The sequence below is a fragment of the Anolis carolinensis genome, chromosome 4 (assembly GCF_035594765.1).
Source record: "Anolis carolinensis isolate JA03-04 chromosome 4, rAnoCar3.1.pri, whole genome shotgun sequence".
NCBI classification, from domain to species: Eukaryota; Metazoa; Chordata; class Lepidosauria; order Squamata; family Dactyloidae; genus Anolis; species Anolis carolinensis.
Window position 1 is genome coordinate 236,732,099 of NC_085844.1, and position 24,071 is coordinate 236,756,169.

At 39.3% G+C, this 24,071-nt stretch overlaps 1 protein-coding gene across 4 annotated transcripts in view; it reads left to right on the plus strand.

Moving 5' to 3' along the window:
• The window catches only part of gnas (GNAS complex locus), a 250,385-nt gene that overhangs the window by 147,040 nt on the left and 79,274 nt on the right, over positions 1 to 24,071 (plus strand). For all 4 annotated transcript variants that reach the window (XM_062978978.1, XM_016997356.2, XM_062978979.1 and 1 more), the window contains exons 3-4: positions 20,160 to 20,214; positions 20,301 to 20,420. In XM_062978978.1, the coding sequence (XP_062835048.1) occupies positions 20,160 to 20,214; positions 20,301 to 20,420 (175 nt within the window). The remainder of the gene's footprint in view (positions 1 to 20,159; positions 20,215 to 20,300; positions 20,421 to 24,071) is intronic.

Below are 24,071 nucleotides of genomic sequence, written 5' to 3' on the forward strand. Positions count from 1 at the left end.
GCAAGGATGATGAAAAAGTGTTTCCTTCTCAAAATAGTGAAGATAAGCCGTACACATAGAAGTGATGAGATGCCAATATAATACTGAAAGAAGTGGTCCATGATCAATTAGCTGCAGGAAAGAATATGGGAAGAAATATGGTACCAGTCCCTGAAACATTGAAACATCTTCCTAACATTGGAGATAATAATTGCCAGTTCTTGACAACAGATAGCCTGAAAAGCTCAGTTCTGCAACCTGTGAAAGAAGCTGGTGTGTGTTTTGAAACACACCAAATCAAAAATAAACTGTCATGTGACAACAGTAGAAAAGATTTGTCTCAATCTGAGCAAATCTTTCATTTTGAAACATTCATGAAGACAGCCGAGCTGAAGGTTACATAGACAACAACTCGGATTTTATATTGCTCAATAAGGATTGTTTCATACATAAAGGTTGCCCAAATTCTGGTAATGTAGTATACCTTGAGGATGACTTCAAAGAATTTTATCACATCACTTTTTCCTCCTGCCCAAAGGGGTTCTTCCATAAATCTGTGCTGTGGATAGGCGGTTGTATCCAGTCATTATCAATATGACCATTAAAGCTAATAAAATTGTCGATATAATAATAATACTTTTTATTTCTTGCCAGCCTCTACTCACAGCTTGAGGTGTGTTACAACATTGCTAAAACACACATTCATCTAAAAACATTCTTTAAAATACACATATTGTAACATATTTCCACAAAATACATATTGAAATACACAAAAAAAGATTAAGCATAAGATGCAAGTCTTAAATTCATCATTAAAACTGTCCTTTTGTTGTCCTTACCGTTTATGAGTTTTGCAGGCAGCACTGATGATAAAGGGTACCTCGTGTATCAATGTTTAATTACAGTTTCCTTTCCTTACAGTTAATACTGATTTCATAGGCTTCTTACACTTGATTGCCATCCAGTCATCATTCAAAATCGGTTGGACTAGATTTTACTCCCAAATGTTCTCTGAGTTAATGTAGTAGGTTTAAATTGCTCGCAGATGAGAGAAGATCCTTCTGCTATCCTATCACAACCTCCAGGTTCTGGTCCCAGCTGACTCGAATGATATGTTAGGCTGAATTTCATCAGCATACTGAAATCATCCAAACCCATATTTTGCTGATAGTAATTTCATATAGGCATTTAGGATGTGGTTATATATCAATCAATCAATCACATCTATTTTGCAAAATGGGATTCAAAGCAACATTGAAAAGCATGGTAGTAGCCATGGTAGAATCTTGTGGTATAGGCTGGAGAGGAATCAGTCAATGCTACTTTCTGGAACTGGCCCCACTGATAGGATGGAACAACTATAACAATCTCATCCAATGGATCCTTGTCAGCACTGGCTGCAAGTAATCTTGCTGGAACTCCCTCCCCAGTGAGATTAGATTACCCCCCTCCTTCCTTGAGTTCAGAAACAACTCAGAACTTGGCTATGCAAGCAGGCATTCAGCAAGGGATAGTTCTATTGAAGCAGCTATATTACAACCATGGGATTGGTGCAATGTCTAAAATGTCTAATATATGAGGGTTGAATGAAAAGTAATGCCTCCACCTTCGTAACTCCTCAACAGATGGCAGTACTGGTATGAGGCAGGTACTGGCTTGTTCAGTAGACTCTCCTCTACAGTTCCATTTGGCGGGAAACCTTAGCATTGAACAGTTGTGTTGTTAAAGTGCGAAGTATGGAACCCTGCGCTGTCGGTCGGTCAATGCGACGTATGCAACGTGCAGTCACTGAATTCTTGACAGCAGAAGGTGTCACCCCAAAGGAGATTAATCAGAGAATGCAAGCTGTTTATGGTGATTGTGTTGATGTGAGTCCTGTGCGTTGTTGGGCGAGTGAGTTAAGGTGGGAACATCTAACTTGTGTGATAAACAAAGAGTCATTAACCACCGAGTTTCACAAGCAAAAGGTTGACAGATTGATTCATGGCGATCATCATATCACTCAGAGAGAAATTTCAAGCATAACCAGCATTTCACAGGAACGTGTGGGTCACATTGGCTATCGGAAGATCTGCGCACGATGGGTACCCAGAACTTCAGAGACTGGATGTCAACACCGTACGACATCCTCCACACAGTCCAGATTTAGCACCATCTGACTTCCATCTGTTCCCAATAATGAAAGCTCTGCGGAGACATCATTATGCTTCTGATGAAGACGTTGAGAGAACTGTGAGACGCTGGTTGCAGAAACGGAGTGTCGACTTCTGTGACGGCTTCAGAAAACTTGTTCATCGTTGGCAGAAATTTATCCAATTGTCTGGTGATTATGTGGAAAAGTTAATAGTGGTACTTAAAAAGCACATTCTAAGGATTATTTCTGTGTTTGATTTATTAAAATATTCCCATCCAAAACGAAGTAACGAAGGTGGAGGCATTACTTTTCACTCAACCCTCGTATTTTATGCCCATGTTTGATGTGCTTTTGCTTAGTTTTTAATTGTTTTAATTCATAGTTAAAATATGAATTATATTATTGGTTTAGATATGTTATGTATTGTTTTGATATATATGTTTGGCATTGAATTTTTGACATTTACTATCTTGTACACCGCTTTGAGTCCCCCCAGGGATGAGAAAAGCGGTATAGAAATGCAGTAAGTAATTAAGTTCAAGATATTTTATTAGTTTGGAATCAGTTTTCAGATTTGTGATTCTATGAAACTGTTTCCTGTTGTTTGGCTGTAATCCAATGTATAAATCTCAGATTTGGTTTAGTTAATGTATAACCTTATTATTATGTTACAGGTTTTCAGTGATGTGATATGTTTTGGTTCTTTTATTTTAATTGTAGATTTGATTGCAATACATAGAATAAGTATTATGTTTTATTCGGTGCTTAGACCATAGGTTTTTCCACATATAAGGTAAACAAATAAATACATGAAAACCAGATTATTAAATACAATATAAAATACACCATTAAAATCCTATATAAATAATTAAAATGCTACATATATCAACGTCAAGATACACGCTTAAAATACTATGTAAGATACTTACCAGGTAAAACCAAGTAAATACAGTATTATTAAAACTTAAGCAGGGAACACCTTTGATATAAACAATCACCATTACTTAAAAGCATCCCCAGCACAGTTGACTGCAATTTCAGAAATTAGTCTTGTCCAAATTTTCTATGCTGCCAGGGCAAAAAGAGACACCTTGTGAGTGACCACAGGGTTAGTGTCAGCCAAAAGATAGAAAATCCTTTCCGACACAGTATTGAAGGAGATAAAGAATAGGCCCCAGGATTTTAGTTCTTGGCTCAAAATACAGAGGGCAGAAAAACAAATAGTGAGGCAAATCCTCAATTTCCGGGGTCCTGCAAATACATAAACGAAGAATAAGACAACAGCTTAGTTTAGTTTTTACAATGCTACTCTCCTGGATACTGGAGTTGTTTTGGTGTTTTCTGCTCAGGGTTTTCTGCCTTATGGGGCATCATCACTTTGTATTGTATTTTCATTTCACAAATGCACTTAGAAAATTCCACACTGTGCCCCTTCCCCCCTTTCTCTTAAAGCTTTTAAAGAAGTCATTAATTTGTGACATTGTTCAGAATACATAATTCATTTCTGGGCTCTCAGCTAAGATTACTGGTTTCATGTTTTCAAATGGTCCAGATCTGCTGGATCTACTTCTCCTGCATAATAAGCCTCGGTGTAGAGTGGTTTCAAAGGTGTTTGCTCCCTTGAGTGAGTTCATATCATAGACCTTGTCTGCCAAGCTCCATATTTTATTGCAGTGTCTCTGGGTTTTTCAGGAATATGTGTGAATTTTTTTTTCTGTTTGAGCCAAGATTACACTCCTTGGATGTTCGCAGGGTGCTGCTTTTCTACCAACAGCACACCAACCCCTTAAAACAATCCAATCGACACTTTCTCTGTTTTGCTGCCCTCAGTCTCTGGACATCCATATTGGAGACTGTTAAAGTGGATAGGCTCCACTATTGAACTCTGTCACAACTTTGCCAAAAGGGATCTCCATCAGCTGTACATCCCCATTCCACCAAGGCAGTTACTGCTTCTACTGCCTTCCTTAAAGGGGTTCCTCTGGTCTCAATATGTCGACCGGCCATTTGGGCTTTTGTATCGCATTATAGACTTGATGCTCGATCATCTAAGGACACAGCATTCAGTCACTCAGTACTCCTTTTTTGTGTTTCATATAAAATCATACTTCTATGATATCTACCTCAGTTATGCAGTTATGTGGCATGTTCCCGCCTCCAGTACTTCAGCTTGATAGTGGCCAGTTGTGTGATTCACAAAGACCACCAAGACGAAGTACAGGTTGCTTACCTGTAACTGTGTTTCTTCGAGTGGTCATCTGAGAATTCATGCAACCCTGCCCTTCCTCCCCTCTGGGCCATTCCACTTTCTTCTAAGGCGGCAGCTGCGGCCATGGAATTGAGAAGCCTGCTGGCGAACTGGCATGTTTATGCCTGGGGAGAGAGAGGGTGGAGTCATGGCCAAAATTCAAACCACTAAAGATTTTGGAAATTCCATTAGGGTACTGCATAGGCACAGTATAATCCAGTCGTATTACTTCACAGACTATCACTTGAAGAAACACAGTTACAAGTAAGCAACCTGTCCTTCTCTTTTTCTGTCCTGCAGTTGCAGATTACATTAACTGAAATTTAATGTTGTTTTGTATGGATTGTTGAATTGTATTTAGAATGCACTTTTAGGGTTCTAGGTGATGAGCTTCTCTTTTAAGTTGCCAATTTCTTAAGGTGGCATCAACTTTGCTTTATATGTAGTTTCAGTTGTTTGTTGGGAGTTGTGTTTTGTTCTAGTATAAAGCCAGTGTTCCTGGAAGCTTTGGAGCCAGGTGTTGCCAGGACCCGGCGTGGCGAAGGAACCGAGGGAGGGCGGCAAAGGCCCTCCCTCCCCTGCGCGCTCGCTCCTTTGCCAGGCCAGGCCCTGGCAACACTGGAGCCTGGCCTGGCGAAGGGGTCGAGGGACGGAGGGCAGGCGAGTGAAGGAGGGCGGCTAAGACACTAGCTCGCTCACTCGCTCCTTCGCCAGGCCTGGCCCTAGTGCTGCCGGGACCCAGCGTGGCGAAGAAGCCAAGGGATGGAGGCGGGTGAGCGAAGAAGGGCGGCAAAGCCCCCTCCCCTCTCTCTCTCACTCACTCACTCGCCCTGCCAGGTCCTGGTGCTGTCGTTGCCACTGCTGGGACCTGGCCTGGTAAGTGAGCGAGGGAGGGAGAGTGGGCAAATGAGCACCCACCCTCTTATCCGTCAGTTTCGCTTATCCGTCATTCTGCCCGCCAGCTTATGACAGATAAGCGAGACTCTGCTGTTCTTCATTCGTTTAGTTGTTTTCGACTCTTCGTGACCTCATGGACCAGTCTACGTCAGAGCTCCCTGTCGGCCGTCGTCTCCCCCAGTTCCTTCAAGTTTGAGCCAGTCACTTCAAGGATACCGTCCATCCATCTTGCCCTTGGTCGGCCTCTCTTCCTTTTTCCTTCCATTTTCCCCAGCATCATGATCCTTTCCAAGCTTTCCTGTCTTCTCATGACGTGGCCAAAGTACTTCAACTTTGCCTCCAATATCCTTTCCTCCAGTGAGCAGCCGGGCATTATTTCCTAGAGGATGGACTGGTTGGATCTTCTTGCAGTCCAAGGCAGTCCATAGCACTCTCAGGATTTTCCTCCATCACCACAGTTCAAAGGCATCTATCTTCCTTCCTTATGGTCCAGCTCTCACATCCATAGGTTACTATGGGGAATACCATTGTTTTGACTATGCAGACCTTAGTTGCCAGTGTGATGTCTCTGCTTTTCACTATTTTATCGTGGTTGGCCATTGCTCTTCTCTTAAGAAGTAAACGTCTTCTGATTTCCTGGCTGCAGTCTACAGTGATCTTCGTGCCTAGAAATATAAAGTCTGTCACTGCCTCCACGTTTTCTCCCTCTATTTTCCAGTTATCAATAGGTGTAGTTGCCATGATCTTGGTTTTCTTGATGTTTAACTGCAGCCTGGCTATTGTACTCTACTGTACTAACCAATAATTGAATTGGGGACTTGTAGTCATTGTATAGTTAGCCAACTCCTAAACCTATTACTACAGTTCATTAGTTCTCTGTATAAGATGTGTAGATGGGAAAGGACAGAATGTGTAAACTGGGGTCAAATGCCTCCACATAAGGCTAAATTCAATACCAAATATACAGGATCCATCCCCACCCCTCTTAGTTATTTCAAACATAGCAATGCTATATGAATTTCCTTGAAACCTAATTCCCTGCTAAGACTCGGCCACCTTTCTCTTTAATTTAAATTTAAAATTAACTTACGTCCTGGACATTTTTTTCTCCTGTGCATATTTTCTGAAGATAATCATGTATGTTATATGGTCAAAATAAGAAGACATGTATAAAAACTTCCTTGAAATCGATAACTTGATATTTCATTGATCAGCAGACTTTTATCATTCCTCTCTCTCTCTCTCTCTTTATTTTAATGTACAAAACACATTAAAAAGAGTAGGAGGAACAAGAGGAAAAAATCAGTTAAAATAGAAAGAATATAAGCAATCAGTAATCTCATCAACACATTTTACTAATCCAGGAAACCTGGACAGTGGATGAACTGACATTAAGCGGATTCCATTCATGTACGGGGAGGGCAGAGCCAGGGGCAAAATGCGGGAGAACTAAAGGAGGAATAGGGATCCTGGTTTCCACCTCATTATGTGTCTGCACTCGACCCCTACCTCCATCCAAAAAGAGTGCAATGGCAGTGCTGATCCAATTTCCACATCACATGCTGCTGGTAGTTAATGTATATATGCCCCCACTGAAGAGGAAATTACAGACCAGAGCCCAGTGGTCCGATTTGGAAATATATGTTGCTGATCTCATAATGCAGAACCCAAATGCTTCTGACATTTTGGTAGGAGACTTCAATGCTAGGATGGGCCCAAATGACATCTTGCTTTATAGATGCCATAAGACTCTTCCCTCCCAAGCCTGATTAAGATATACCCCTCCTTATGCGATAATCAAAGGATCAGAAATTGAATTTTGCAGATCTATGCCTGGCTCAAACAGCTGTCAGGCTCAACCTACACATATTAAATGGTGCTCTGGAAGGAGACCACCCAGCAGAATTCACCTTCCTCTCTGGATATAAAATGAGTGCCATCGACTATATCAGCATTTCTAGGGATCTTTGACCACATGCTAAATCCCTAGAAGTCATGCCAAAATTCGATAGTGATCATTTTCCAATCCACCTCCAACTATTCACCCCCATCCAAGAAATAGTGGATTGCTATCAACCTCTCCTGCTTTCAGCAGGAAAAACCTATTGTCGAGCCAAATGGACTCCAGGGTTGAACCAAAGAGTTACTGAGCTGTTGGCTTCAGAACAGTTACTGAACCTAAGGACCGGCTTAACATCTTCTACAACTCCCAGTGCTCTTTTAGGGAATTACAACACCATAACCGAAGAGCTCTAGAAGCAACTAATATGCACCAACACAGTAACAAAGAGACAACATCAACACCACTCCAAGCCCTGGTTTAACAAGAAATGCATAAATGCTAAAAAAAATAACTCGCTTCCATGTACCAGGCTTTTCTTTCCAATAACTCAGCAACAGCTGCACAAGAGCTATTTCATCAAAAGAGATGCTACAGGCTCCTGTTGTCTCGGAAAAAAAGGGAAGACAAAAAAACAAAACAACAAAAAACAATTGAGTACGGCTCATCCATGCTGTCCAAGCCAGAGACTCGGCTATGTTTTGGCATATTACATCATACACACAATCCTATGTCCACCCCTCCATGGAAGTATATATTCCCCCAGGAACCTGGGAAGCACACTTCCAGGACGTATACATGAATCACTCCACTGGGAATGCCAGTTTAACCCTAGATATTGAAAATCTTCCTTCATGGCCTCTGGTCACATTGACAGAGATGGAAGAACCTTGTCAGCCAATTAAGGCAAGGGAAGGCCCCAGGAGATGATTTGATTCCTTCAGAAGTCATCATGAATAATCTGGACTTTTGTCCACCTATTCTAGCATCACTCTTTAGCTGCATTGACAAGTATGGTCAAATCCCTAAGGATTGGCAGCTGGCAATTATTGTCCCCATTTACAAAAAGAGAGGAAAAGGGGACAACCCAGCGAACTATAGACCAGTCAGCCTACTTAACACCATTAGCAAAATATATGCAAAACACCTAAAATGGAAACTACAGGATTGGATAGAACAAGAAAGCATATTAGCTGATGAATAAGCTGGATTTAGGGAAGGCCAATCTACCATAGATCAATTCCTAGTGCTCCAACATCTGATAGAAAAACATTCCACCAATAGCATAACATCACTATATGTGGACTTTAAAGACTTTAAAGCAGCCTTTGACTCCATCTTTAGGACCAAGCTATGGGAAAAATTAGAAACCACCTCAGTCTATAGACAGTTACTTCATCTTATCTGTCAGCTTCACAAAGAGCCTCTCAAAATTAAATGCAACCCTCAAGGCCACCTCACCAACGCTGTTAGAACAGAGAAAGGTGTAAAACAAGGCTGCATTCTGGCCTCATTATTATTTAACGTTTTTACATCAACTCCATGGTAGACCTCTTCCTTAAAATGGACTTGCACCCACCAAGACTGGCAGGTAGACATATATCCACCCTACTTTTTGTTGATGATGCTGCTCTTTTCTCAAGAACATCTATTGGGCTTAAAAGAGCATTGAGAGCTCTGGCACAATATTGCAGTGTGAACCAATTGCAACTCAACTACCCAAAAACTGAAATCATGGTGTTTGCCAAAAGACCCAAGATTCACATCTGGAATATAGATGGAAATAAAATCTAGTAGGTCCCATGCTTCAAATATGTGGGGATATTCCTCCAATCCGCCGGCAACAGAAAAGCCCATGGAGACCATGTGGCTGAAATTGCTCAAAGGAGCTTGTCTGCTATACTAAAATATCTCAGGTCAAGATACATACATACCCGCAGCACTCAAACTTTTTGATTCCAAGCCAGTTGCACAACTTCTATATGGTGCCCAGTTAGGCCCCTTTTCTGACTGCACCTCATTGGAGAGTGTGCAGTCTAAATTCTTAAGATTGGCCCTCCAGGTACCAAGGTGTATTTCCAACACTACCCTACGTCTGGTGACTGGCTTCCTGAGAATCGAGGCCAGGGTGTGGGTGGTTATACTGAACTATTGGCTTAGGCTATCCCTCGCACCCCTTGGTCTTGCACCTCTTACTATATTGGATGACTTTCAGTCCAGATGGAAAAAAGCAGTAGCAGCCAAAATTTCATCCTTGGGCTTCTCTCCTGGACTGTTAACCAGTATGGGCTACGACCAAGCCAAATTTCTGATTAAGCAAACGAATAACTGACATTGAGCGACAATTCAACTTAGCCAATGCCCCATCCTTTATTATCAATGGAGTCAGTAGGTTTTGTACCTCCCTTAAGAAATATCTATCAACACTAGAGGTTTCCAGCCATTGGAGGGCGTTCACTCTGGGACGTTGACAGGCCCTCCCATCTGCTGTATTGGAAGGTTGTTACCAGAAGACCCCATACACCGAGAGACTGTGCTCCTGTGACTCAGGATACATAGAGACAATGGAACATGTGCTTCTTCAGTGCCTGTTCTATAGAGATATTTGATCCTGCCTCATTAAGCCATGGCTATACAAGCACCCAGGGTGCTCTGGACAATTTTACATGTCCCTGCTTATTTTCAGGTAGAAACTCGGCTATAACTTATAATGTCGCCAAGTTCTGCTCAGCAGCGATTAAAATACGGCAGTCGATGACTAATAGCACAAGCTAGTGCAAATCAAGATTTCATACTAGCAGGAAATTGGGATTATAGTCTTTTAATTATAGTATGGGTGTTGCTCCCTCCTCTGTTGACTATTCGTTGTGCCACGTGAGCACCCCAATTCCCTCTCTTGATGTCCTCCTGGCAATGCATTTATTTTAAAGTTTTAGAGGTTTAAAGTTTTGAAGTTTTAAAATTTTAAATTTCCCGACCCTTAGACCTGATGTGTTGTGTGGGACTGTGTCCCTCTTCTTATGAGCTGGTCATTGTCTGTAATAAAGTGAACTTGAACTTGAACCAGTAAGAAAAATATGGTTTTCTTTCAAAATATAACAGCAGCAGCCTGAATAGTGTATGTCAGACACTGGAAAGAAAGTGTTATTCCATCTATGATTGAATGGTTGGCCAAACCTTTTAGCCTAGTGGAATTGGACAAACTAACTTGTCTTCTTAAAGATAAATAAGTACAAGGTTTTCAAAGTAAATGAAATCTTTTTGCGGAATATATCGGTAGAATATTTAAAGATTGGCTTTTTGACGTTGTTTAGTGATTGCAAATCATTAATAGAAAGAAGAAGAATGTTAAGACAGACATACAACTAGATTACTATTTGAGTTTTGATAGTACAATGTGATGTATGGTATTAACCTGGGGTAGGGTCAGGAAGTTTTTCTAAAATGTTGTATTTACTGTATTATTGCTAAGAAATTTAGAGTTACTACTGTTAGAAAGCTACAGTCTATGGAGGAAGCAGTATCTGATGGTCCAAAGAACGGAATTAAAATGAATGGTTTAAAGGGAATAAACTAACAAGTAGATCAGTTCTATGAGGTTCTGCAGCACCTACTGGATAACATACCAGAAAGAGACATTATTTTCATTACAGGAGACTGGAATGCTAAGGTGGGTAGTCAAATGATAACTGGGATTACAGGCAAGCATAGTCTGGGACAACAAAATGAAGTGGGATATAGGCTGATAAAATTTTGCCAGGAAAACTCACTGTGCATAACAAACACTCTCTTCCAACAACCTAAAAGACGGCTTTATACATGGATTTCATCAGATGGTCAACACCAAAATCAGATTGACTACATCCTTTGCAGCCAAAGATGGCATACATCCTTCCAGCTGGTGAAAACAAGACCTGGAGCTGACTAGTTCAGATCATGATCTTCTTATTGCACAATTTAGAATCAGACTAAATCAGATTAGGGAAAACAGTTAGATATGATCTCACTAATATTCTTAGAGAATATACAGTGGAGGTGAAGAATAAGTAAGATTTCAGGGAATAGATTTAATAAATAGAGTCCCAGAAGAACTATGGACAGAAGTCCACAATATTGTTCAGGAGGCAGCAACAAAGTACGTCCCAAACAAAAAGAGAACCAAGAAGGCAAGATGGTTGTCTGTTGAGACACTGGAAGTAACCCAAGAAAGAAGGAAGGTGAAAGGAAACAGCGATAGGGGGAGATACACCCAATTAAATGCACAATTCCAGAGGTTAGCCAGGAGAGACAAGGAACTATTTTTGAACAAGCAATGCATGGAAGTGGAAGAAGACAATAGGATAGGAAGGACAAGAGATCTCTTCCAGAAAATCAGAAACATCGGAGGCAAATTTCAGGCAAAAATGGGCATGATCAAAAACAAAGATGGCAGAGACCTAACAGAAGCTGAAGAGATCAAGAATAGGTGGCGAGAATATACAGAAGATCTGTATAGGAAGAATAATAATATAGAGGATAGCTTTGATGGTGTGGTGAGTGAATTAGAACCAGACATCCTGAGGAGTGAGGTTGAATGGGCCTTAAGAAGCATTGCTAACAACAAGGCAGCAGGAGACGACAGGATCCCAGCTGAGCTGTTTAAAATCTTGGAAGGTGATGCTACAAGGTGATGCATGCCATATTCCATTAAATATGGAAAACACAAGAATGGCCGTCAGATTGGAAAAAATCAAAAAAGGGAAACGCTAAAGTATGCTCAAACTTTCGTAAGTGGCACTTATTTCACATGGCAGTAAGGTAATGCTCAAGACCCTGCAAGGTAGATTCCAGCAATACATGGAGCGAAGTTGACAGAGATACAAGCTGGGTTTAGAAAAGGCAGAGGAATAAGAGACCAAATTGCCAATATCTGCTGGATAATGGAGGAAGGTAGGGAGTTTCAGAAATACATCTACAGTGTTCCCTCACTTATTGCAGGGGCTACGTTCCAGGACCACCTGCAATAAGTGAGAATCTGCAAAGTAGGGAAGCTATGTTTATTTTAACATTTATACATTATTTTAGTAGTTATACACCATTTTAAGTCTTTATCAACCAATCATGTGTTGATAAATCGCCTCCTTCTCCTCCCGTTGCCGCTTGGGCTCCTTTTATCTCCCCTCAGCTTCTCCTTCCTTGCTTCCTTAGGCTATAAATTGTAATTTTTTATGATTTATAATATTCTTTTAGAGTTTATTGAAAAAGCTTAAAACAGCAAATCTGCAAAAAGCGAACCGCAAAGTAGTGAGGGAACACTGTATTTCTGTTTTATTGACTTTTCTAAAGCCTTTGACTGTGTGGATCATAATAAATTGTGGCAAGTTCTTGGTGGTATGGGGATACCGAGTCACCTTGTCTATCTCCTAAGGAATCTGTATAACAACCAAGTAGAAACAGTAAGAAAAGACCACAGAACAACAGACTGGTTCAAGATTAGGAAAGGAGTTCAGCATACTTTCACGTTGCCTATTCAACTTGTATCCAGAACACATCATGCGACGTGCAGGGCTTGATGAATCCAAGGCTGGAGTTAAAATTAATAGAAGAAATATTAACAGCCTTAGATATGCAGATGATATTACTCTGGTGGCTGAAAGCAAGGAGGAGCTGAGGAGTCTTCTAAGCAAGGTGAAAGAAGAAAGTCCACAAGCTGGGTTGCAGTTAAACATAAAAAACCCAAGATTATGGCAACCAGACTGTTTGATAACTGGCAAATAGAGGGAGAAAATGTGGAGGCAGTGTCAGACTTTGTATTTCTAGGCGTGAAAATGACTGCAGATGCAGACAGGAAATCAGAAGACGTTTACTTCTTGGGTGGAGACAGAGCCGGCCCTAGGTAATTTTCAAGTGTAGGCGAACAGAATTTTGCCCCCCCCCCAAAAAAAAACCCAATCACTGAAAAATAAAAGCGTTGGATAAGTGAAAATGTTGGATAATAAGGACGGATTAAGGAAAAGCCTATTAAACATCAAATTACATTATGATTTTACAAATTAAGCACCAAAACATCTTGTTTAACAACAAATTTGACAGAAAAGGTAGTTCAATATACAGTAATGCTATGTAGTAATTACTCTATTTACGAATTTAGCACCAAAATATCACGATGTATTGAAATCATTGACTACAAAAATGCGTTGGATAATCCAGAACGTTGGATAAGTGAGACTCTACTGTATACAATTTGAAGATACATTGTTATTTTGATCAGTTCATTAATACTGAATAATTACGATATTTTGTATTACATAGTATTTTTATATTAATAACATGATCATAGATCAGAGAACAAAACAAGAGTATGATCATTGTTGCAATAAGGTTAACAGATACTACTAGGTACAAGAGTTACAAGAGGTACAATGCTAGTTGAAGTAGACATTACAATATATATTTTTCATATGGGTGCACCTCAGCATTTGAGTCAAACACATTCGGGGGGGGAGGTGTTCTGGCGAATATTTTAGGAATAGAAACATCTGAATAAATCTGGTCTATATTATATTGCTTGTCCCTTTAGATTAGTGTTAAAAGAAAATAAAGCAGGCCTGGTCAAATATAGCTGTGCAATAGAGGAAGTTTCAGAATGATTCTTATTCCCTCTACCATAATACTCCAATAAAACTTGGCCATACTCTAGATGACTGCTTCTTCAACTGTGAGTCCCAACCCCTTAGCTTCATGTTGGGGCCCCAAAGAATTTGGCAACAGTAAAACATTTCTGGACATGACCTAGGTGGCTGTTCTAGACATTTAAACAGATCTGTTTTAAGTGAATTCTGCAGAAAATGCTTCAGCTGTACTTCATAAAAGGAAAATCAGCCATAGCAAGCAAGTCCTTGTTGGTTCTCCTGGACATCTCAGCAGCTTTTGATACCATCACCATGGTATCCTTCTTGGAGGATCGTACTCAGTTGGTGAAGCTGGGAGATACCTATTCAGACCCCTGACCTGTGGAGTTCCATTCTATCTCCCATGCTTTTTAACGCCTACATGAAACCGCTGGGTGAGGTCAGCGGTTTCATTTTGGTGTTCAGTGTCATCTGTACGCAGATGACACTCAGTTCCACTACTTTCCATCGAATTCCAAGGAAGCCTTCCGGATCATGAACCAGTGCCTGGCAGGTGTTATGGATTGGAAGAAGTTGAAGCTTAATCCAGACAAGAAGCTGAAGCTTAATCCAGACAAGACAGAGGCCCTCTTGGTCACTTGTGAGGCTAATCGGGATATTGGGTAGCAACCTGTGCTTGACAAGGTTACACTCCCCCTGATGACACAAGTCCACAGCCTCCTCCTGGACTCAAGCGCTTACGCTTGATTCCCAGGTGTTGGCAGTGGCCTTTGCACAGTTAAAGCTTGTGTGCCAGCTGCGACCGTACCTTGAGAAGCTGGACTTGGCCACAGTGGTCCATGCCTTGCTGACATCCAGACTGGATTATTGTAATGCACTCTACGTGGAGCTGCCTTTGAAGACGGCCTGGAAACTGCAATTGGTAGAAAGATCAGCAGCTAGACTTCTAACTGGAGCAAATTATAGGGAACGTACAATGCCCCAATCAAATCAGCTCCAGTGGCTGCCGATAAGTTTCCGGTCCCAATTCAAGATGCAGGTTTTTGACCTACAAAGCCCTAAACGGTTCGGGCCCTACCTATCCTTGTGATCGCATCTCCTCCCATGAACTGACACAGGCTTTAAGATCTGCTGGGGAGGCTCTCTGCTTGCTTCCATTGTCACAAGTACGGTTGGTGGAGACGAGAGAGAGAGCCTTCTTTTGTGGTGGCCCCTTGTCTCTGAAATACCCTAGGGAAATTAGGCAAGCTCCCATACTGTTCTCCTTTCATAGGGATCCGAAAACCTGGATGTTCCAGCAAATTTTAGAGAATGATTATTTCCTAGGCCCAGTCTCTAGGTTATCAGATAGCACACTCTGTTCTGCACTTCGTCTACTTCCCAGACCCTATGATACATTGATGCACTATCCCTAGCCCAACCCTTTTATATTTGGCCATTATCATTTTGCAATCCTGGCCATTGGTTTGTTGAACCTTTTACTAATGGAGCTACAATGAAATGGGTTTTTAATATTTATTCTTACTTCAAGTGTGTTTTAACGGGTTTTTGGTATTTTAGGATGATAGTAGCTGTGCCCAACCATGCATTGCTGTGGCGTAGTTTGCTGGTTTTGAAAAAAAAGTAATGAAGTGGTGGTACAGTAGAGTCTCACTTATCCAACACTCACTTATCCAACGTTCTGGATTATCCAACGCATTTTTGGAGTCAATGTTTTCAATACATCGTGATATTTTGGTGCTAAATTCATAAATACAGTAATTACTACATAGCATTACTGCGTAGTGAACTTCTTTTTCTGTCAAATTTGTTTTATAACATGATGTTTTGGTGCTTAATTTGTAAAATCATAACCTAATTTAATGTTTAATAGGCTTTTCTTTAATCTCTCCTTATTATCCAACATATTCGCTTATCCAACGTTCTGCCGGCCCGTTTACGTTGGATAAGTGAGATTCTACTGTATATAATATATGTTATATGCTTGGAAATACAGTAGAATCTCACTTATCCAAGCCTCGCTTATCCAAGCTTCTGGATTATCCAAGCTATTTTTGTAGTCAATGTTTTCAATATATCATGATATTTTGGTGCTAAATTCATAAATACAGTAATTACAACATAACATTACTGCATATTGAACTACTTTTTCTGTCAAATTTGTTGTATAACATGATGTTTTGGTGCTTAATTTGTAAAATCATAACCTAATTTGATGTTTAATAGGCTTTTCCTTAGTCCTTTCTTATTATCCAAGATATTCGCTTATCCAAGCTTCTGCTGGCCCGTTTAGCTTGGATAAGTCAGACTCTACTGTATGTACAAAATGCATAAGGCTGTGTGTGAACTCCAGCTCACATCACACCTGGTTAACGCCTACAAACTCCATCAGTACAGTAGAGTCTCACTTATCCAACACTCGCTTATCCAACGTTCTGGATTATCCAACGCATTTTTGTAGTCAATGTTTTCAATATATCATGATATTTTGGTGCGAAATTCGTAAATACAGTAATTACTACGTAGCATTACTGTGTATTGAACTACTTTTTCTGCCAGATTTGTTGTATAACATGATGTATTGGTGCTTAATTTGTAAAATCATAACCTAATTTGATGTTTAATAGGCTTCTCCTTAACCTCTCCTTATTATCCAACATATTCACTTATCCAACATTCTGCCGGCCCGTTTATGTTGGATAAGTGAGACTCTACTGTACTTAAAATGTTGGGCAGGTTTGGTCTAGATACAGCACTTCTGGGGTTCAGTGTGGTCTCTGTGTTGTAGGGTAAACTTGAATTCCCACTATGGTGAATCAGTTGTCTCAAACCCCTCCAATAGTGTATTCCCCTGTTTTCAGAGTGTTGTTCTTTATTTACTGTCCTGGTTTTAGAGTTTTTTTTAATGCTGGGAGCCAGGTTTTGTTCATTTTCAATGGATTTCCCTAGGTAGGAAACAGCCAGGCTAGTCTGGTTTATATACCTGTGGAATAATGTCCAGCGTGGGTGAAAGTACTCTTCTCTTTGGAGCCAAGAGGGAATGCTGCAATTAGTCACCTTGATTAGCATTTAATGGCATTGTAGTTTCATAGCCTGTCTGATTCCTCCCTGGGGGAATCCATTGTTGGGAGGTGTTAGCTGGCCCTGATTGTTTCCTGTCTGGAATTCCCCTGTTTTCAGAGTGTTGTTCTTTATTTACTGTCCTGATTTTTGAGATTGCACTGTTCTGTATTATTATACCACAGTAATTATTATATATTATATTTATAATCTTATATTATCTGCTTTGAACTGGATTATCTTGAGGCCCCCTTCTACACAGCTCTATAAAATCCACACTAAACTGGATAATATGGCAGTGTGGACTCAAGATAATCCAGTTCAAAACAGATACTGTGGATTATGTGCCTAGGCATTCTGGGTTATATGTGTGGATGGCCTTGAGTCTACACTGCCATATAATTCAGTTCAAATAAGATAATCTGTATTTTATAGTCAGTGTGGAAGAGACCTAAGTGAACCCTACCTATCCCCCAGGCGCCATTGTGGCTGAGGAGGTTGCTATGACACAAAGTGGGCAGGGCCTGCCCTTCTGACTGGCAGCCAGGGGGAGAATGGCTCTTCCTTGTTCTCCCTCCCTTGCCCCCCCAGTTTCTGATTGGAGGTCTATGTGTTCCTGTGTGTGTGAGGAGGGAGGGAAGCCCCTCCAAGAAGAACAGCCCTGGCAGCTTGCTCTCTCTCTACCTTCTCTTCTCCATGCTCCGGGCTCCCCTGTCAGCTGTAAACACAGTAGGCCCCCTCAGGGCAAGTGCAGAGAGTGAAGGGAAAAGAGGAGAGCATATCATTCGGGCCGAAAAGGGAGGGGGGAAAGTGAAAAATAGATATAGGCCAGTTCGTTTCTTGGGTTTTTTTTTTTTTGGTTTTTTTTTTTAGTGAAGGACATACCTTGGATGGGTTGGTGCATTGTGGCCAAATTTGGAGGCATTTGGTCCAGTGATTTTGTTGTTAACTCGGTCCTACAAGTGGACAGAACATTTTTATTTATATAGATTTTTTTAGTTTTTAAAAGTTCTTTAGGTTTATTATTGTCAGAATCAGGACGCTCAGAATAAAAGCACGCTCACGAAGGCAAATCCTTGGATACAGCTTTATTTTCCTTCTTACTACTGGCAATAGAAAGACATCTCTGAATAGTTCCTGCCAATTTCGTTGTATATCATTCTGCTGACCCATGCCCCCTCCCGCTAGCTACATTCCATTCTCACCAGCATCCTACAGTTTGTTTCCCCCAGTCCAGATTATCCTTATCTCATATTCACTCCTATCCATACTTCCAGCCTCCCCTTCTCAACAGCCATGTCATGGGGTGGATGGAGCAGCTCGTTTCAAGCTGGTATGGACACATCCTGACAATTATATTGTTGAATGTGTTTATTTTGATGTATTGTTTGTATGATTTTCTTTCTGGCAATTGAATGTTTTGCCCTACATGTTGGAAACCGTCCTGAGTCCCTTTGGGGAGAGAGGGCGATATACAAATAAAGTTTATTTATTATTATTCATTGTATATGCTGATTTATAATCAGTAAATGTTTGATTTTTATGACTATTCTGTATACCTACATGTGGGGTCACATTTAAAACAATTAGGGCCTAAGGGGTCCTGAGAGGAAAGATTTAAGAAGCCCTTCTCTAGTTCGCACTCGGAAACTTTTGACTGTTGCTAAATTTTCTGCGATCCCAACATTGAGCTAAGAAGATCCCATTTGGGATTGAGAGACCTGCAGTTCAAGAAGCAGTGCTCTAGTTCTTGCCTAAATATCCTAAATATAACAGGTCCCTTCTGATCTGAAAACAGTAAGGTTAGCTTGGGTTAGTACTTGAATGGGAGACTGCCAACAAATACTTGGTGCTATAGGCCATACCATACTTGGTGAACTGGCTAAAGCACCTCTCACTTTTTCTTGTCTAAGAAAATTCTATGAGATTCATGTGGTCACTGTAATTTGATAGGCAACATGAAAGCACATATTCTGTATCAAATACTGATTGTCTCTTGATCTACATTCAAGCCTTCAGTGGTCTTCTCTTGTTTTAAAAGCACTGTGTGTTTAGTGTGTCAATTTGCTCAGTTTTTCTATATTTTGAAAAAGCTTACATTAGCTGAATTTGTAATGGTATGAAAATTAATTTTTATGGGATGGGATAAGTCGCAAGATCCAGCTACTCTGCACAGTGCATTGGCCCTTTCATACCTGAGCAGCAGTTTTCCTCTGATTGCATACACTTCCATAGTAGTAGGTATCCTTGAAGTAGCAAAGTGGGAATGCCAAGAAATTATTATGTTGGTGTCATGAAAATGTTATTTGACCTGGAAAAATTATGTTTAAATATTTTAAAAACTAGCAATTTTTTGAACAACTGCTATTCAGAAATAATATTTTCCTTGAAACACATTGCTGGTCAGCAGGCTGAAATGATTTTAATGCTTAGAACTTCTGCAAACCACTGCCTTCATCGTATTTTGAGCCATTACTAAATTGCATTTGAAAAAGTTAATAGTCAGACTACTCACATGCCATAGTCTTTAGGAAACCCAGTACACAATTGTCATGGAAAACATAGACCTAGTAAACATTTCAAAACACAAATTGAGATTATATGTTTATTGCTGCAATAAGACTCTTTGTTTACTGAACATGTCACAGGGCCATGGTAACACAGACAGAAATAGGGACTTGAATGCTCCTGTGGTGAAGACAATGATGACTACCTATCAGTTTGTCAGCTGAAAGATTTTTGCACCACCTTAAAGTACATCATTATTTAATTATTAGCTTTTTGTGGTAGCAAGGCATACATTAGCATAGCTGAAACTAGAGTACCAACTGAGCCCATTCCTGGAGTTGTCAGATCCGGCCATGGTAACACATGCTTTAATTACATCCCACTGGGATTCCATCAATGTGCTCTGTGTGGGGCTGCCTTTAGAAACAGCAGCAGGTCCAAATGTCTTATTAGGTTTATATTTGTATTACTTCTTTAGTCCCCTGTGAGTATTATCTATGTATATAGGTATAGATATAGATTTTTTATTTCATGTCCAAAACATTGCATAAAACAAGATTAAAACTGATAAAATAAAGGAATCCCAAGATAGATATAGATTTATGTATGTATTATGCATGTATATGTATATACAAGTACGGTTGTATGCTCTCTGCTTGGTTATTTTACTACACCATGTGTACTGATGGTGAATATATTATTATTATTATTATTATTATTATTATTATTATTATTATTATTATTATGTTCATTGGCAAGCAACTGGCTAGCTAGATGCCTTATTAAATATTACTTCTCATAATACAAAGTCACACTTCATTTTCTCTTTCAATACTATCTGTTCACAATCTAGAAATATAATTTATTTTTTCTTGGTTACAGGGAGAAGAAAATGAAAATTCAGGATATTAAAAACAATATTAAGGAAGCTATAGAGGTAAGTACAACCATTCCATGGTTGCTTTTTGATTAATCACTTAAGTCATCCCTTTCTGATAATACCCCCTTCCAATTTCTCTACAGACAATAGTCACAGCAATGGGAAACCTGGCACCTCCAGTTGAGCTAGCTAATCCAGAAAACCAGTTCCGAATTGATTATATATTAAACCTAGCAAGTCAGATAGATTTCGACTTCCCAACAGTAAGTATAAATTTGTATTGATAATTGTAAGGGAATGATTTTCAACTCTTGTTTATGCTGACTTTTGCAAAAATATGATATAGTTCACTGAACTTTTCAGTGAATTTTTTTCAGTTAATATTCCAATTAAATGTAGTTTGACTGGTAAAGTGCTGGTAGATATGGAAGTAGCTTATTAACTATTTTCTGTTTTGTATACTTCTTTGCATAGGTCTTCAGTTATACTTCAGTTGTAATGATGTTTACTGGATATCAGAGCAAAATATCTTTTCCAAGTAAAATGTATTTGTTAATGGTCTTCTGTTCAGTTAGAAGCAGAACAAGAGCTTGAAGTACAGGAGTGCATTTAAGTGAACAGACAATGTCTGTAACGTAGTACAAATACAGAAGTTCCTTTTTTATCTTTTGTTTTAGTTCTTTGCACTAGCCAATCTCTTTCTTAATTTGAAAAAAAATGTTGGGGCTGTTGTTGCTACTATAGTAGTAGGTAATGACTACAATTTGTATTTCTGTAGCATTTTTGTATACGGAGGACTTAAACTTATTTCATATATGATCTTTGCATTTAGAATATTTATGTTATAATTATTTATTTTATTTTTAATAAATACAGACCTTTGCAAATAAACTGGAATTTGAGCTCAGATCCAAGTTCAATATACAATTCTTGTGTTTCCTTTTTACTGTTTTGCAAAAATGAGCCCTTGAATCAAAAGGGTTTATGTTAGTCGTACCTAACCTGTCCCACTGATTAAAACATTCTCCTAAGCATGATTGAGCCTGAATCTAACCCTATCCACCGGGCACATTCTCACAGATTTTTGTTAAGATCTTATTTATATGTGTCTATTTAGCTTTTGAAAACTAATTTCACATTCTTTACAAACAAAAATGAGAAACTAGAGCACCTAGGCATCCTGACAAAATTCAAGACTAAAATGTAAACACGTAAAACGAAAGATTATTTGTTTCTACTTTCCTTCAGTCTATGGAATAAATTCTTTGTCCCTTTTGTTTGTAGTGAGCTGCATTTGTTTTTCCTTTTGTGATGAACATTACTTGTGAATAGTTCACAGTAAGCAAAATATCTGTCACAAATCTTTCCAAACGTTTGCTTTCAGTTTGTAACAAATGATGTCGAAGATATGTTCATTTCAATATGCATGGATCATCACATCCAGAACTGACATGCCTTTCCTTTGGCTGTAAACATTTTGATTGTTGCTGTGTTTGTGGTCTTAGTGATTTTAAAATGACAAAATAGCAAGTAATGTTTTGAGAGATAGCAACTTGTTCAATACAGATGAGACTATCACATATTTAGCATTTTCAATCAGTAAAGATAGGTGTCCATGATCAAAGAACCTGTGATTTTCAGGATTATATGTGCTCTTCTCTATGTGAAAGAAAGGAATTGCATGTTGACTGCTAGCTACTGAACTGCAATGTCAGGAGGTAAATCCATATTGGAGACCATATCCATACCCTTTTGTGAGGACTGATGCATGCAGCAAGTAAGATTGTGTGCATAACTATGTACCAGCATGGATAGTAGCATACAGTATTATAACCTAGCCTCTGGAACTGGTGATGGCTGGTTGCTTATGAAGATAAGCACAATTGTTGTTAAGGTTGTTATCTATCAAGGAAGCTGTCATTCCTAAGTGTTATTGTAATGCATACCATGAGCTAAACCAGTTGTATATTCCAACTGCAGTGTGCTGGCTGAATCAGTGAAAGCAAATGTTTACCTACCATATTTGGGACATCTCTAGTTGGGATTAAGAGTGGATTTCACCTTTTCAATTTAATCAAAGGTTACATATGTCTTGATGGTTGTTTTGTTGTGGATCCAGTAAAATAACAAGACTGTGACAGAGAAAGAAAAATAAGCGGGGACTGTTGTGTTTCATTTGAGAATATTTGGCATTCAGTTATTTTCTATTCAACACCAATCAATCTTGAGATTTTATTTCAGGATTAAAAATAAGTTTTGGTCACTGTTATTGTACCTATTATGGGCCAAAATGCTGAATTTTGAGTCATATATTTGGTTCTTGCCATTTGAAATTTAGCTGAAACATTCACTGTGAAAAGCATTTTATTATGGTTTAAAATAAGAAATACAGTTTTGTTGATTTCTATGATTTGTAAAGAGATAATGTTTCGAATAAAAGCTTAAGCACCATTGCAAGTGAGAGATTTTTGTCAGTTATCTCTAAATTTGTTTCAACAATTTGCATCTGGGAACTAGACTAAATATTTGAACGAAATTTGCTTCTTGGTGGCAAAAAAAATCATGGTTGGCAATTTTGCAATTTATTGCCTTCATCTCAGTTGCTGACTAGAAGCTTTTGATGGCCTTGCATAGCCTCATAGCTGGTAAGGACTGCAGACTGTTTTCCAACCATGCAAGAGCTTCACAGGAAGTCATGGTTAATAATCTTTCAATTGTTAGAAATTAATGAATAGATCCAGTTGGCACTAGCAGTTTAGATTGAATGTAGGTCACTTCACATAGGGAGGTTGGCATAATTCCAGGATTACCTTTATATGGTTTCTTGAGTGTTGCAGATAACTCTTCTAAGACACTTCAAATATCCTGCCATGGAAATTCCTGTTGCTGTTAGGAATTTCTGCTCCCCTCCCCTCCTCAAAATAGCAACTTCTTCATCCTCCTCCTCTTTGGCAGTTTGTAGGCAAAAAAATGTGACCTAGTAAGCAATCTCATTTTAGGAATATTTTACAGTTGCCCCAGTGACAAAGGGTTGGGTTAGGGGGGGATGCTGGTGTTTGCATTCTGCCATCCTTCCAGTTCTGAAATTTGGTGTTGCATCTGATTATTTACAGCAGGGTTGTGGTTCTAGTAAAAACACAATGGCAGAATGTTGAGACAAGAGCTCATATCTATAGTATTCCCATTATGATTCTGAGTAATCTGTGATGCTCCAATTATCGCTTATTTATTGCATTAGAGTGCTCTCTTATATATGTCTCTATGGAACATACAGTCAGTAGTCCCATGTGTATTCATTTGTTGGTGGTGTTCCTCTGAACCAAAAAAACAAGCTTGTCTATTAATTATCCATAAAAGTAATTTCTAATTGGGAATATCCCAATGCTCTTAGCTCTCTAGGCACATTAATTGAAAATAGTAATCCTCAGAGAAAAATAGAATATTTATAATCTTTAGTTTATGTAGTTTCCTTTTCTGTGTACAGTTGGATAGTGAATACTTGGGAGAGAAACCTTATTTTGATCCATTTTCCAAACTACAGTACAGCTCATCATGTTGCTGTTGTGTCTTGCAATTCAGCATTTATCTGATTTATCTATTCACATATTTTTAATATGCAAAGTCACTACGTATTGTTCTAACATGCAAAGAAGAGAGAGCCTAGTCACCCCACCCTTTCTGTTATTTCTTTTACTCACATGAAACATATATCTGAAAAAGAATTTCTTCTCATCATGGAGATGAGTGAGAATCTTGATTGTTCACATTCCTGCTTACACAAAGAGCCTCCATAATACAAGAGGCTTTCTTCTTTCAAATGTTTTCTTTTGAGGAAAGCGAGAATGAAGGGGGCAGAACTAGAACACTCTCTTCTTTGTAGATTTAAAGTAACATGCTCACGAAACAATTGAATG